The sequence below is a fragment of the Balearica regulorum genome, chromosome W, assembly GCF_011004875.1.
Source record: "Balearica regulorum gibbericeps isolate bBalReg1 chromosome W, bBalReg1.pri, whole genome shotgun sequence".
In the NCBI taxonomy this organism is placed as follows: Eukaryota; Metazoa; Chordata; class Aves; order Gruiformes; family Gruidae; genus Balearica; species Balearica regulorum.
In genome coordinates, this window is record NC_046219.1 from 26009799 (window position 1) to 26025031 (window position 15233).

The window sequence follows — 15233 nt, forward strand, 5'->3', positions numbered from 1 at the left end:
ACTGGAAAGGGGTGAAGCCCCAGAGCACCTGCAATACATTGATGACATCATTGTATGGGGCAACTCAGCAGAGGAAGTTTCTGAGAAAGGGAAGAAAATAATCCAAATCCTGCTGCAGGCTGGCTTCACCATAAAACAAAGGTGAAGGGGCCTGTGCAGGAAATCCAGTTTTTAGGAATAAGGTGACATGATGGGCGGCATCAGATCCCAATGGCTATTATCAACAAGAGCAGCCATGTCCCCACCAACCAACAAAAAGGAAACACAGGCTTTCTTAGGTGTTGTGGGTTTCTGGAGAATGCACATTCCGAATTACAGTCTCATTGTAAGCCCTCTCTACCACGTAACCCGGAAGAAGAACCATTTCAAATGGGACCCTGAGCTCTGACAAGTCTTTGAACAAATTAAACAAGAAATAGTTCATGTCGTAGCTCTTGGGCCAGTCCGGGCAGGACCAGATGTGAACAATGCGCTGTACACCGCAGCCGGGGAGAATGGCCCTACCTGGAGTCTCTGGCAGAAAGCACCAGGGGAGACTCGAGGTCGACCCCTGGGGTTTTGGAGTCGGGGATACAGAGGATCTGATGCCCACTAAACTCCAACTGGAAAAGAGATATTGGCAGCCTATGAAGGGGTTCAAGCTGCTTCAGAGGTAATTGGTACTGAAGCACAGCTCCTCTTGGCACCCTGACTGCCAGTGCTGGGCTGGATGTTCAAAGGGGGGGGGGGTCCCCTCTACACACCATGCAACCGATGCTACGTGGAGTAAGTGGGTTGCACTGATTACACAGCGGGCTTGAATAGGAAACCTGGAAGTAATCATATACTTGCCAGAAGGCAAAGATTTCGGAATGTCGCCAGAGGAGGAGGTGACAGGTGCTGAAGAAGCCCCACTGTATAATACACTAACAGAAGATGAGAAACCATATGCCCTCTTCACTGATGGGTCCTGTCACATCGTGGGAAAGCATCGGAGGTGGAAGGCTGCTGTATGGAGTCCTACACGGCGAGTCGCAGAAGCTGCTGAAGGAGAAGGTGAATCAAGCCAGTTTGCAGAGGTGAAAGCCATCCAGCTGGCCTTAGATATTGCTGAAAGAGAAAAGTGGCCAACGCTGTACCTCTCTATTGACTCATGGATGGTGGCCAATGCCCTGTGGGGGTGATTACAGCAGTGGAAGCGGAGCAACTGGCAATGCAGAGGCAAACCCATCTGGGCTGCCCCATTGTGGCAAGATATTGCTGCCCGGCTAGAGAAGCTAGTTGTAAAGGTACGTCACGTAGATGCCCACGTACCCAAGAGTCCGGCCACTGAGGAACATCAGAACAACCAGCAGGTGGATCAGGCTGCCAAGATTGAAGTGGCTCAGGTGGATTTGGACTGGCAGCGTAAGGGTGAATTATTTATAGCTCGGTGGGCCCATGACACCTCAGGTCATCAAGGAAGAGATGCGACATATAGATGGGCCCGTGATGGAGGGGTGGACTTGAGCATGGATGCCATCTCACAGGTCATCCATCAATGTGAAACATGCGCTGTAATCAAGCAAGCCAAGCGGGTAAAGCCTCTGTGGTATGGAGGCCGATGGTTGAAATATAAATATGGGGAAGCATGGCAAATCGACTACATCACGCTCCCACAAACCCGCCAAGGCAAGCGCCATGTGCTTACAAGGGTGGAAGCAACCACTGGATGGCTGGAAACATACCCTGTGCCCCATGCCACTGCCCGGAACACTATTCTGGGTCTTGAAAAGCAAGTCCTGTGGCAACATGGCACCCCAGAGAGAATTGAGTCAGACAATGGGACTCATTTTCTGAAACAACCTCATAGACACCTGGGCCAAAGAGCATGGCATTGAGTGGGTGTATCACATCCCCTATCATGCACCAGCCTCTGGGAAAATTGAAAGGGACAATGGACTGCTAAAGACTACCCAGAGAGCAATGGGTGGTGGGACCCTCAAACACTGGGACACACAGTTAGCAAAGGCCACCTGGTAATTTAACACTAGGGGATCTGCCAATCGAGCTGGCCCTGCCCAATCAAAATTCCCACGCCCAGTAGAAGGGGATAAAGTTCCTGTAGAGCGCATGAAGAATATGTTAGGGAAGACAGTCTGGGTTATCCCTGCTTCAGACAAGAGCAAGCCCATCTGCGGGATTGCTTTTGCTCAGGGACCAGGGTGCACTTGGTGGGTGATGCGGAAGGATGGGGAAGTCCGATGTGTACCTCAGGGGGATCTGATTCTAGGTGAGAATAGCCAATAAATTAGAATGTATGTTGTTAACTGCTAAAATAACCCTGTCATTGTATCTTATCATTGCTACAATTGTTATATGCTGTGTCAACAATATTACAGTAAGAATCACCTAAATTAATGAAGGATGAATACTGCGATGGTGGAATTAGAACTGGCCTTAGCAACTGGTGCCCAGCAACTTCTTTGGAAGAAAAAAACACCTTCACCATGGACTGTGAGCATGGACCACACCAAACACCAATCACAAGTTCCGGAATGCAGCATGTAGGAGTCCAACAGTACACATCATCACTTCTGCCCTGAGATATTGGTATGATAAATGAAGCCCAAGGATATGGGCTGAGTGAACTCAATGGACATTTTGTGGACATTTATGGACATTTTACGAGGGCAGTCCAAAGACTAAGGGAATGATATCAGTATATTATATTATATTAAGGGATGAGAAAGGTGGTAGTGGTTAATGAGGATGCATTGAATTGTGTGGGACCTGAGCATGATGTAAATAGTATGGAATAAGGGGTGGATAATGTCCTGGTTTCAGCTGAGAGGGTTCATTTTCTTCACAATAGCTAGTATGGGGCTATGTTTTGGATTTGTGCTGGAAAACAGTGTTGATAATATAGAGATGTTTTTGTTATATGGACCTGTTGTTGTTGAATGGTGCTTACACAGAGCCAAGGCCTTTTCTGCTTCTCACACCGCCTTGCCAGTGGGACAGCTGGGGGTGCACAAGGAGTTGGGAGGGGACACAGGCAGGACAGGTGACCCAAACTAGCCAAAGGGGGTATTCCATACCATGTGACATCACACTCAGTATAAAAGGGGGGGCTAGCCGGGGAGGGGCGGCAGCAGCTCCAGGACATGTGGCTCGGGGACAGTCCGGTTTCGGGACAGATCTGAGCATGCGGTCTGAGTTGTACGGTCCTTGGGTGTGAAACTGCATCGTGTATCACCAGTTTCGTATACTCTGTTAAGTACTGTTTTGTTTTGTTTTGTCTTCCCCTCTCCCTTTGCTATCCCAGTAAACTGTCCTTATACCAATCCAGCAGGTCTTGCCTTTTCCTTCCCATTCTCCTCCCCATCCCACTGGGGGGGGGGCGGGAAGGAGGAGGGGCGGGGGAGTGAGTGAGTGGCTGCGTGGTGCTCAGCTGCCGGCTGGGGCTAAACCATGACATTGGTGTTCATCAGGACCCTGAGATAGGGAAAAAAAATTAACTGGGTTATTTCCCTTCTTCTTGATAGAGATTAGGTTCTGCTCGTTGTCAGACTACTTTCAAATTACAAACCTGTGAGCAGGAATTAAAAATGAACCAAGAAAGTTCAAATTCACCACTGAAACAATATCTCGGTGACAGTTATTCACAAGAGACAAAAAAGTATCCAACAGGTAAAATCTTGAAAAAAGGTTTCATGAATGTTTAATGCAAGTTCTAAGAATGGAGCCTGCCAAACTGGAGTAAAAAGTGAATGTAGAAAAGATATATATGGTAAATTTATACAAAAATAGAGTTGCTGCAGACACAGCATGCCTGACACACCAATAAGGAAAAAGTGGAGTGACCTCTGCCAACAATCACATAGCTAACTTTGCCAATTGGTACAGACCACAGACCCTACATGCCAGTCTAATTCTACCAGCCCATTTTTGCCTGTTTTTCTTTGTTAGGTTTGTTCCTCCTCTGGGTGGTGGAGATTGTGACTTCTCCATGGGAATGTGGTTCAGTGGAGGGTTGTTAGCAGAAGTATGGCATGTTTGGTGGGAAGGGCAGAAAGCATGTCATGCCTTGCACACGAGGTAGTGTTGTACTTGCAGCAATGCTGAGGACCATGAAGGCTTGAAGAGCATGTACTGATAGCTACATTTTTTTTCTCCCCCCATCTTTTGTGGTTTTGGGATACCTGTAGATATGCAGCTACAGCTCCTATTGGGAATCTGACCTGGACTAAAGCAATGTTAACCTCAAATCCCAGTTTAGAAAAGAAGTTCAGAGTGAGAAAAGGTGCTCAGATTTTGTATAAATCCCAGAATATATGCAAACTATTTGGGGGCTTTTCTGTGCAGGAATTTTCAGAACAGTTGTCATGTGTCAACTAGGTATGGGAATCTAGGCTATTAGAGCTGCATAACTCTCTATGCAAACACTGAGCAATCTTGTTCAGAATTAAAGTAAACTTAAATTTGATTTGTTTTAATTCATTATCCAAGTAAATTAAGCTAAATGGAAATAACATGAATTCTGAATGAGAACATGAACACAAGTCTTTAACATGGTTTAGCTAATCTACTTTAGATCTAATTTGGACAAATTTTCTTGAGTCTCCAAGTAGACAACTGTTTAAGGCTAGAGCCTATAAAGAATGCGGAACCTGTAAGCTTAGCTTAAGGTGCCTGGCTCACAGAGGGGACCTCTTTGTCTGGTTACTTGGCTCCCTGTCCCCAGAGAGACAAGAAAAAGGAAGTCTAGAAGCAGCCAGTGAAGGAACAAGCACGGGGGTCATGGGCAACACTGCACCCTCAGGAGCCTACGTCCTTCCTTCATGGCTTCAGATGAATGTTTTTATAACTTTGGGACCTACAGCCTGGAATCCTTCCTTTTAGGCTAGTGGGCACCTTCAGTGTTTCCTTTTGAAGAACAACATAAAGCTCAGTCCTGACAGATGCTGGTGGAAGCACCACTGCCTCTTGCACACTGCACTAGCTAGCAGTGAAGTAGCTTCACCCACATGGAGGGGAATCTCAGCTCCTTTGGCCTCAGAGGTTCAGGCGCATATAACCCAGGAGCAAGGGTCTGCGATCAAAGTGTGAACTAGGGGTCTTCCTTCTCTTGTCTCCGAGTGCAGAAGAATGCCAAGGGAGGTTGTGAGATGACTGTGAGGCCCATTGCTCTGAGCATTTATTGTCAGTGGTTCCTCCTCCCAGGGCTGCTCCTGTATTTTGCACCAAGCAATAATGGATTTTAAAGAGAAACTGGCCAAAACTGCCTTCTGTAGGATACTTCATTCTTTGGATGGGCACTCATGATCTAAGAGCGGTCCAGAGGGAAACCTGCAGCATCTTCCAGCTTCCTTCTCTGGCTGTCAACACACAGCTCCCCAGTTTGTGCTCTACTCAGACTGTAAGGAAAGAGAAAATTGCTTCCTCCTTCCTTTCCTCCTGCTCTACCAAGTTCCAGCCAGGCTTTTCTTGCCACATTGGTACACTGAGCAATGCTCCAAGGTGCAAGTCTGCCCTTTATCTGATTACTACTGTGAGCAGTTAAATTTCTTTCTTGCCCATCCCCAGGCACAAGGATGCATATTGCTCAACTCTTTTCACCAAACACATTCTTTAACTATGGTTCAAAATGTGAGCAATCAGTTCTTGAACTACAGCACACTGCTTCATCACTTCATATTCTGCAGGGGTATGGACAGCTAAGCCTGGAAAATTGCCTGTTCAAGACACTGCAAGATAGAACTGTCATTGCTTATGACTACCTGGAGGAAAAAGGCAGAATGGAAAAACAGCTCCAGCTGCTCACCACTGCAGGATGATGCATCAGCCATATGTTTATTCAGGGTTTAACATGTACCATCTCAACTTCAATTTTCCATCTGACTTTCATGCCACTCAAAATTCAGCTTAAAGGCACCCTGACACATTGTTTACCTTAATCAAAGCAGAGATCCAGCTGCCTTTTGGCACGCAGCTTGCGAATGGATGATGCTTATGGAACAGTTCAAACTGTCTGAGAGCAACTGTCTATGCTTTTATCACAAGTGAGTCCCAGAGAAACGGTAGGAAGGAGAAAATTAAAAAAAAGAAAATGCATACCCTAAATTTTTGAAATTAAATACTCTGCTGAAGAAGGTAATTGAGCTTGGGTAGACAGACTTTCCTTACTGTCTAGCAATCCTTCATTAGCACATTCAGTCTTGTTTGCATGAATCTAGTGGATGGACTGTGTTTCTATACTGTAGCTACACAAAGATGCAACATGGAACTGGTACAACGCTCTGACAGCAGAGACTTTTTCCCTCTCATACAGCTTGCTGTGCTCCTGAACAAGGCTGCAAGCAAACAAGATTAATAATTATTAAGCTCTAAAAAAATCCAAAAAAAACCCTTCCTATTTTTCTTACAATTGTATGAAGTGAAATTTACCCATGACAGATAAAAAAACTGGCACAGACTCGACATGGCAGCAACTGAATCAGCAGCACAGTCCTCAATTTCTTCGATTTAACAATTAGTGTAGTCTTCTTGTCTGCAACATTTCTCTGAGTGAAGCAAAATGAAAGCAAGCAAATGTGGCAGAACTCTGCCAGGATGGCACTGGAGGAGTCTGATACTTATTTTGCAAGCGAAGTTTTACAACATGATCATAGAACTATAGTATTGGATTGGATGGAAAAGACATTTAAGATCATCAATCCAACCGTTAACCTAGCACCGCCAAGTCCACCACTAGACCTAAGCACCACATCTATGCATCTTTTAAATACCTCCAGTGATGGTAACTCAACCACTTCCCTGGGCAGCCTGTTCCAGTGATTGAGAATCCTTTTGGTGAAGAAATTTTTCCTTATATCCAATCTAAACCGCCCCTGGCACAACTTGAGGCCATTTCCTCTTGTCCTTTCGCTAGTTACTTGGGAGAAGAGACCAACACCCACCTCACTACAACCTCCTTTCAGGTAGTTGTAGAGAGCAATAAGGTCTCCCCTCAGCCTCCTCTTCTCCAGGCTAAACAACCCCAGTTCCCTCAGCCCCTCCTCATAAGACTTGTGCTCTAGATCCTTCACCAGCTTTGTTGCCCTTCTCTGGACACACTCCAGCACCTCAATGCCTTTCTTGTACTGAAGTGCCCAAAACTGAACACAGTATTCGAGATGCAGCCTCACCAGTGCCGAGTACAGGGGGACAATCACTTCCCTACTCCTGCTGGCCACACTATTCCTGATACAAGCCAGGATGCTGTTGGCCTTCTTGGCCACCTGGGCACACTGCTGGCTCGTACTCCGCCAGCTATCAACCAATACCCCCTGGTCCTTTTCCACCAGGCAGCTTTCCAGCCACTCTTCCCCAAGCCTGTAGCCTTGCATGGGGTTGTCGTGTCCAAATGCAGGACCTGGCACTTAGCCTTATTGAACCTCATACAGTTGGCCTTGGCCCATCGATCCAGCCTGTCCAGATCCCTCTGCAGACCCTTCCTACCCTCAAGCAGATCAACACTCCTGCCCAATTTGGTGTCATCTGCAAACTTACTGAGGCTGCACTCAATCCCCTCGTCCAGATCATTGATAAAGATATTAAAGACTGGCCCCAAGACTGAGCCCTGGGGAACACCACTTGTGACTGGCCACCAACTCGATTTAACTTCATTCACCACAACTCTTTGGGCCTTAGTTCTCCTTCTGTTGTTAATGTATTTATAGAAACATTTTTTATTGTCTTTAATGACAGTAGCCAGATTAAGTTCTAGCTGGGCTTTGGCCCTTCTAATTTTCTCCCTGCATAGCCTAACAACATCTTTGTAGTCCCCCTGAGTTGCCGGCCCCTTCTTCCCATAAAGGCCATAAACTCTCTTTTTTTCCTGAGTTCCAGCCAAAGCTCTCTGTTCAGCCAGGCCGGTCTTCTTCCCTGGTCGTCTTCATTGCTCATGTGTTCGCAACTATACCAGAAACTGCCTGAGAAACTGAAACTGGTGCTTGTGGCTCTTCCCCCTAGTCACCTGAAGAGGCACTGAGGCTGTCATGATGGGTATGGTACCCTCCTGAAAGAGAGAAAGATGACTGGTACTCCTCAAGGTCGGAGAAGGAACTGAGCATCTCCTACAACTCTTACTTGAAAGCTAGTGAATAAAAAGAGAAGGGAGGGGGACACTCATTTCACTGTTTTTATTTTTAATGAAAGAACTGACTCTTGCTTTTTTCCCCAAAAAATAACTTAAAAAAATAGCATGGGGTGAATCAGTACCATCTGTGAGAAATACAGCTGCCCTAACTCACTACAGATAAAATGTTGCACTATCATCTCACCTAGCTCTTTATTTTTCTGTGTATTTATGTTATGCTCCTCATGTTTTTACTGCACCTAAAAGTCATATGTATTGAAATTAACTCAGTGCATGCCTGAGCTCTGCAGTTAACTGCATGAGTCTGAAATATACTGACATTATAGTACTTGTATATATTACACAATTTATGTCTCTATGTATAGCACGTACTATTCTGCCGTGTTATATTGAGAAGTTACTGAAATTACAAAAGCAGTATCTCAAAAATTAGGAAATGTCAGAAGTAAGGTAACCCATGTGACTTAATTCAGCTTTCTTGTGAATAAGCATAAAAAATGGGTTCCAATGACATGATCGCATAAGATTTTTCTGGGAAGGCCTTTCTTTCAGTTCACTGAATGAACAGTATCTGAGTGAGCTTCCTCTAGTGGCTTTTTTTACCTCACTGCTCTACACATGGCCCCATCCTTTACTTCTCAAATACTATTCACACATCATGCTGAAGACTGAGTATTAATTTCCCTATGAGGGTTGAGGGTGGGTTTTTTAACCTTAATAAAGCAATATCTGAAAACTTTACTTTATTTCAATGAGTTTATATTCACAGCATTCCAGCAAAATGAGCTGTGTTTATTATCCCCCTTTTGCAGCTGCTGGATTAAAAGTGTCCTCTAATTTGTGGTGGTCTACTTAAAGAAATTAATTCCTGATTATTTTTTCCAGAGAACTTTGCATTTTGTAGCATTTTTCTCTATTCAAAGCAGAATGTCCACGACCTTCAGCAAAAACTGTGAATACTCAGTACTTTTTTTCAGATTAGATCCTGGATTTAAACTCAAACCTACACAAAATGGAAAGCACACTCTTAATACAAATTATTTTTTGTGACTTATATTGCATAGAAGAACTTGCGTAGAGGCAGGTGTTGTCCCAAAACTTGGGGTTTGTTTACCCAGTGTGCAATACGCCAATATACACACAGAGCAGAGGTATTTTATTGCATATTTGTGCAGATATGGGTGTCTGTCCCAAGACAGCACACACCAAAGCTCCAAATCAGTGGTTATTTATACATACAACATTAACATATTCATCTTTCTAATACATATGCATTGTTATTCTATTAAATGATTGGTTTAGATTTCTTCGTCTAGCATGCAAACTAGAACACATGCTCAGGTCTTTTCTCCGCCTTTATCTTTTGAGTAGGTGGTATAATTGGGATAGGTGGTCCATGAGTGGGTGGTCGCAATTCCCCCTGTCAGAATTACCTTTCCTCTAGTTTCCCAGTACTTGTGGCAAGTCCAAATGGTTCTTCATGGTTTACTGACCGAACTAGTAATATATCAGTTAAACTTCAGCTTTTAACAATCAATCACAACCTACTTATCAGACAAAGGTACATTATTTAACAATTTCTTGTCTGGCCTTAGACCAGCAGGGGTAGGGCTACACAATGGACTTTTGCAGCAGCATGACAATTTGATTCATGGCACATTTGCATTTGATTTTACTGTAACACAGAGACAGTCTAGTTCTCTGAGCACCACTCTGCAGACTGAGGGAGACCCTTACTTGATCTTCACACTGCTTTTGTTTCTCACTGTGCACAGTACAACTGATGTTGCAAAAGAAGGAAGGATTATACAGACAACATTCTCCCTGAAAAAATCTTAGTATATCCTGTGCAAGGAATCAGGCAAGGGAAGTGGTGGAAAGCAGTTATATGACTGTGTGTCATGATGTGCCTTGATATACCAGCTACACAGGCAACTTAAATTCTGAAATTTCCTAACTTTATTTTTGCTGCTCAACCTTAGCATTCTTTACTACAGTCGTCTGTTGTGTGCAACTTCCTAAATCAATTCCCTCTTCCCTCACCAAGAAAAAAACAGATAATAGAACATATGGAGCCTTACTGATACCCATAGTGCTGCATCACAGAGCCTGCATTATGGCATCTCCTTCAGCCCCTAAATCTACAGTTCATCAAAAGTTAAAACTTCTCAACTGCCATATCAGACCTTTGACCATCAAGCAAAGAAAGTAATTTATAATGAAAGAAAGTAAACATTGCTGTCCACCAACAGAACTAAAGTTACTGTTGTGGTTTAGCCCCAGCTGGCAGCTAAACACCCTGTGCCTGCTCACTCACCCCTCCCCCTCTGGTGGGATGGTGTCCTGGTTCTGGCTAGGATAGAGTTAATTTCACAAGGAACCAGGACAGGTGAGCCAAGCTGGCCAGGGGGCTATTCCATACCATACCTATTCCATACCATGCTCACCATAAAAGGGGGCTAGTCAGGGAGGGGTGGGTTCTGCATGGCTCTGGGACAGGATTGGTAAATTGTTTTCTATTATCACCCATTGTGAATATCTGTTATCAGTACTATTGTTGATTGTTTTCCCTCTCCCTTGCTGTCCCAGTAAACTGTCCTTACCCCAACCCACGAGGCTTTGCCTTTGTTTTTCCGTTCTCCTCCCCATCCCGCCAGGGGGAGGGGTGAGCGAGCGGCCGCGTGATGCTCAGCTGCTGGCTGGGGCTAAACCATGTCAGATGGGGAGGAGAATTGGAAGAAAAAAGTAAAACTTGTGGGTTGGGATAAGGACAGTTTACTGGGACAGCAAAGGAAGAGGAAAGTAACAAAAACAATACTAATAAAAGAATATACAAAGCAGGTGACAGACAATGCAATTTGCTCACTGCTGACCTGATGCTCAGACCGTCCCTGAGCAGTGGCCTGTCCTCCCTGGTCAGCCCCCTTTCTATCCTGAGCATAATGCCATATGGTATGGAATAACTCGTTTGTTAGTTTGGGTCACCTGTCCTGGCTGTGTCCCCTCCCAGCCTCTTGTGAAAATTAACTCTATCCCACCTAAAAACTAGGACATTATCCACCCCTTATTCTATACCATCTATGTCATGCCCAGATACTACACTTTCCAATTAATCACCACCACTCTTCCTGTCTTTTTAATATATATATACACACACAGAGAGAGATATCATTCCCTTAGTCTATGGGCCATTCCTCTAAAATGTCTGTTGAATTAATTTAATCCATGACTTTTGGGCTCCATCTGTCATAAAAGTCTCTTAGGGCAGGGGAGATGGTGTGTGGTGTTGGACTGTTGCATGCTGCATCTGGTGCTCACGACTGGTGTATCTGGCACAGTCCATGCCCACGGTCTGCGGGTTGAAAAACGTCAATCGTGAGGAAGTTGCTGGGCACTGGTTGCTGAAGCCAGTTCTAGTTCCATCATTGCTGCACTTTGCTTGGTTTTTTTGCTTCATTAATTTGGATGATTCTTAGGGTAATACCATTGATACAGCATATAGCAGTTACAGTAGTGATGACATATGATGGCAGGGTTATTTAGCAATTAACATCATACAATTTAATTTATTGGCTACTCTCACTCAAAATCAAATCCCGTTGAGGTACACATCAGACTTCCCCATTCTTCTGCATTGCCCACCAACTGCACCCTGGTCCCTGAGCAAAAGCAATCCCACAGATGGGTTTGCCTGAAGCAGGACTAACCCAGATTGTCTTCCCCAACATATTCTTCATGCGCACTACAGGAACTTTATCCCCTTCTACAGTAAGTGGAAGTTTTGATTGGGTAGGGCTAGCTCGATTGGTAGACCCCCTAGTGTTGACTAATCAGGTGGCCTTTGCTAACTGTGTGTCCCAGTGTTTGAGGGTCCCACCACCCATTGCTCTCAGGGTAGTCTGTAGCAGTCCATCATATGGTTCGATATTTCCGGAGGCTGGTGCATGGTAGGGGATGTGATACACCCACTCAATGCCATGCTCTTTGGCCCAGGTGTCTATGAGGTTGTTTTGGAAATGAGTCCCGTTGTCCAACTCAATTCTTTCAGGAGTGACATGTCACCACAAGTCTTGTTTTTCAAGGCCCAGGATAGTATTCTGGGCAGTGACATGAGGCACGGAATATGTTTCCAGCCATCCGGTGGTTCCTTCCACCATTGTAAGAACATAGCGCTTGCCTAGGCAGGTTTGTGGGAGTGTGATGTGAAGCATTTTTAAGTCTCACTTTAATCCATTATACTTCCCTGGCCTACAGAGGGGTATGCACTGGATAAGGCAACGAGTAATGATAATCACAATTACAAACAACAAAATGAATACAAATAATTGTTTCAACCAACTTAAATTGGGAAGCCATGAAGTCAACCAAGAGAGATCCAATCCTTCTTGTTCTGTAAATTTAGAAGCCAACTCTTTCAACTGTTGGATTTTCTTTTCTATCAGTAGCGAATTGTCAGAAAGATTGAAACAACACATCCCCTTAAATTCTTCACACCCATGATTGTGCCTCAGTAATAAATAATCTATAGCTGCTTGATTTTTTAAGGTAGCTTCACTGATTTGAACCATTTCAGTTCCCAAAGCTGTCAAAGCTTGTGAAGTATAGTTTATATCCTTTACCAAGGCACAAGCAATTCTCTTTAATGTGTGGTAGTTCATGGCTACTCCTACTCCTGGTGTCAATATTGCAGTGGCTGTCATCTCACCATTACTGTATAAGGTGACTTGGGAATCACAATCTTTGGGCAATTGATGGACAGTTATTTTTGATCTGTTTTCATGCTTTAAATCTTCCTTATTTAATAGTAAAGGAGCTAATCTTCCTATGGAGCAAGGAACTCCAGTTATATTAGCTGGCACATAGGTATAAACAATTCATCCACAAAATAAAAACCACACTAAAGGTAATTTGGTATGGGCCCAGGCACAGCTCACAACCTGTGTTGTATTACAGGTTAAAGGGGGTTGGAGTTGTGCTAAGTTTTCACATCTTGAGGTACAATTTACAACGGTAACACAATATCTAGCTGGAAGAGTTCCTTGTATTTTAACTTTCAGCATTCCTTTTTCTTTGATTTTAGTTGTCTTTCCCATATTATACAATTGGTGATAAGTCAGATTAGCATCAAAACTCTTAAACATCATATAGTTCCTTATTAACTCCAAAGGGGTTGGAACTCCTATTAAACAGGAACTACACATTTCTCCTGCTGAATTCCCTGCATCCAAACAGGAGGACATGTTGGTTACTTCTTTGGCTAATAGCTCCCAAATATTTCTACTCAGATCCCATTTTGGTAACAGAATTTGAGAACTGTTGTTTCTTATCCAAGACATCAAAACATCCATAATGACTAACCCTTTCATTATTGATTAAAAAAAATTAAATTCGCTATACCAACAACACAATAGATACTATTCCTAGCAAAACTATAAAACTATACAAAAATATTTCTCCTTGGATTTAACCTAATTGAATAAATGATTCAGCACAATTCATCAAATGTGACTCAGTCTCAATTTCAAGGGTCCCTTTTGTATGGATGTCCACAGATGAGGAGGTGTCTTCTTTATCCTAGTATAATGGATCCACGATTCGACACCCTTAAGCTTCACTGCAGTATTTGTGGTTAGCAGCACCTGGTAGGGTCCTCTCCACCTTTCCACAAGTGGTTCATCTTTCCATGTCCGGAGGTATACCGAGTCTCCGGGCCTGAAGGTATATACTGGTGAATCCAAAGGCACAGGAGCTTTAACCTGGATGTATTTGTGGAGAGAGTTAATGACCTTGCCCAAAGATATTAAATACTCACTCAAAATTTGTTCTCCCTTCAGGTGCATCTGACTACCTTTCTTTTCCTGTCAAATTTGCAACATAAGGCTTTCCATATAATATTTCAAATGGACTAACTTTCTCTTTTGTTCTAGGAGTTATTCTAATTCTAAGTAGTGCCAGTGGTAAAACTTCAGTTCATTTCATCTGTGTTTCCTGACATAATTTCCTAATGTGCTGTTTAATTGTTTGATTCATTCTCTCTACCTTTCCACTAGACTGTGGTCTCCATGGAGTATGCAAATCCCATTTAATTTCCAAAAATTTAGAAACTCCCTGAATGATTTCTGTTATAAAATGGGGTCCTCTATCTGATGAAAATCCTTCAGATACTCCAAATCTAGGTATTATTTCTTTTAGAAGTACTTTTACTACTTCCCTGGCTTTGTTGGTGCGACACGGAAAGGCTTCTGGCCAGCCTGAAAAGGTATCAACAATTACCAGTAAATATTTATACCCCTTACATTTTGGTAACTCCGAAAAATCAATTTGCCAGTGATTTCCAGGCATAGAGCCTCTTTTTACCTCTCCCGGTAAGGGCCTTTCCTGAACTTTAGGATTATTTCTCAAACAAATATCGCATCCTTGTGTAATGCCTTTAGCAATCTTCAACATATTGATGCCTATTGCATATGTTCTCACCATTTCCACTAAGGCTTCAGTTCCCATATGAGTAATATCATAAGTTCGTTTCATGAGTTCCCTCATTATTTGAGGGGTAACTATGCATCGTCCATCTGGAGTTTTCCACCATCCTTTGGGGGTCTTTATACATTTTAGAAAGTCAGCCAGTTTATCTTCTTTCCCTGTATATTCAGGAACATTAATGTTAAAAGTTCTTTCAGGGACTAAGGCTGCTATGTTTGTAACTAGAGCAGCTCTTTTTGCAGTCTTATCAGCCTTTCGATTTCCTTTGATTACATCCGTCTGTCCGGATTGATGGGCTTTGCAATGTATCACTGCCACTTCCTTCGGTCTGTTGACTGCTTCGAGCAATCTTCCTTGCTGTATTTTATAGGGTTTCCTTGTGATGCTCTCCTTCCAGATTGCACCATGTGCATGTATTATTCCAAAGGCATATTTCAATTGGCTCACTTTCCTTCTGACATCTCTAAGTTTCGGGTTAATGCACTTAACTCGGCCTTTTGAGCAGAAATGTTCACTGGCAGTGGTTGTGCCTCTATCTCTTTTTCCAGAGTAATGACAGCATATCCAGCTTTCTGCTCCCCCTTGATGACAAAAAGTGCCTAATCAGGATCTCGTAAGGGGACATCTTTCAGGTCTGCACAGCTGGAATATA

General features: G+C 43.6%; 1 protein-coding gene and 1 long non-coding RNA gene across 2 annotated transcripts in view; one reads left to right on the plus strand and one right to left on the minus strand.

The window, feature by feature from the left end:
• The window catches only part of LOC142599224 (uncharacterized), a 620151-nt gene that overhangs the window by 561679 nt on the left and 43239 nt on the right, over positions 1-15233 (plus strand). The window lies entirely within an intron of this gene.
• LOC142598236 (sorting nexin-18-like) overlaps positions 13683-15233 on the minus strand; it is a 58272-nt gene continuing 56721 nt past the window's right edge. Inside the window, exon 3 of the mRNA XM_075738982.1 lies at positions 13683-13857. Within this exon, the coding sequence (XP_075595097.1) occupies positions 13731-13857 (127 nt within the window). The 3' untranslated portion in view covers positions 13683-13730. The remainder of the gene's footprint in view (positions 13858-15233) is intronic.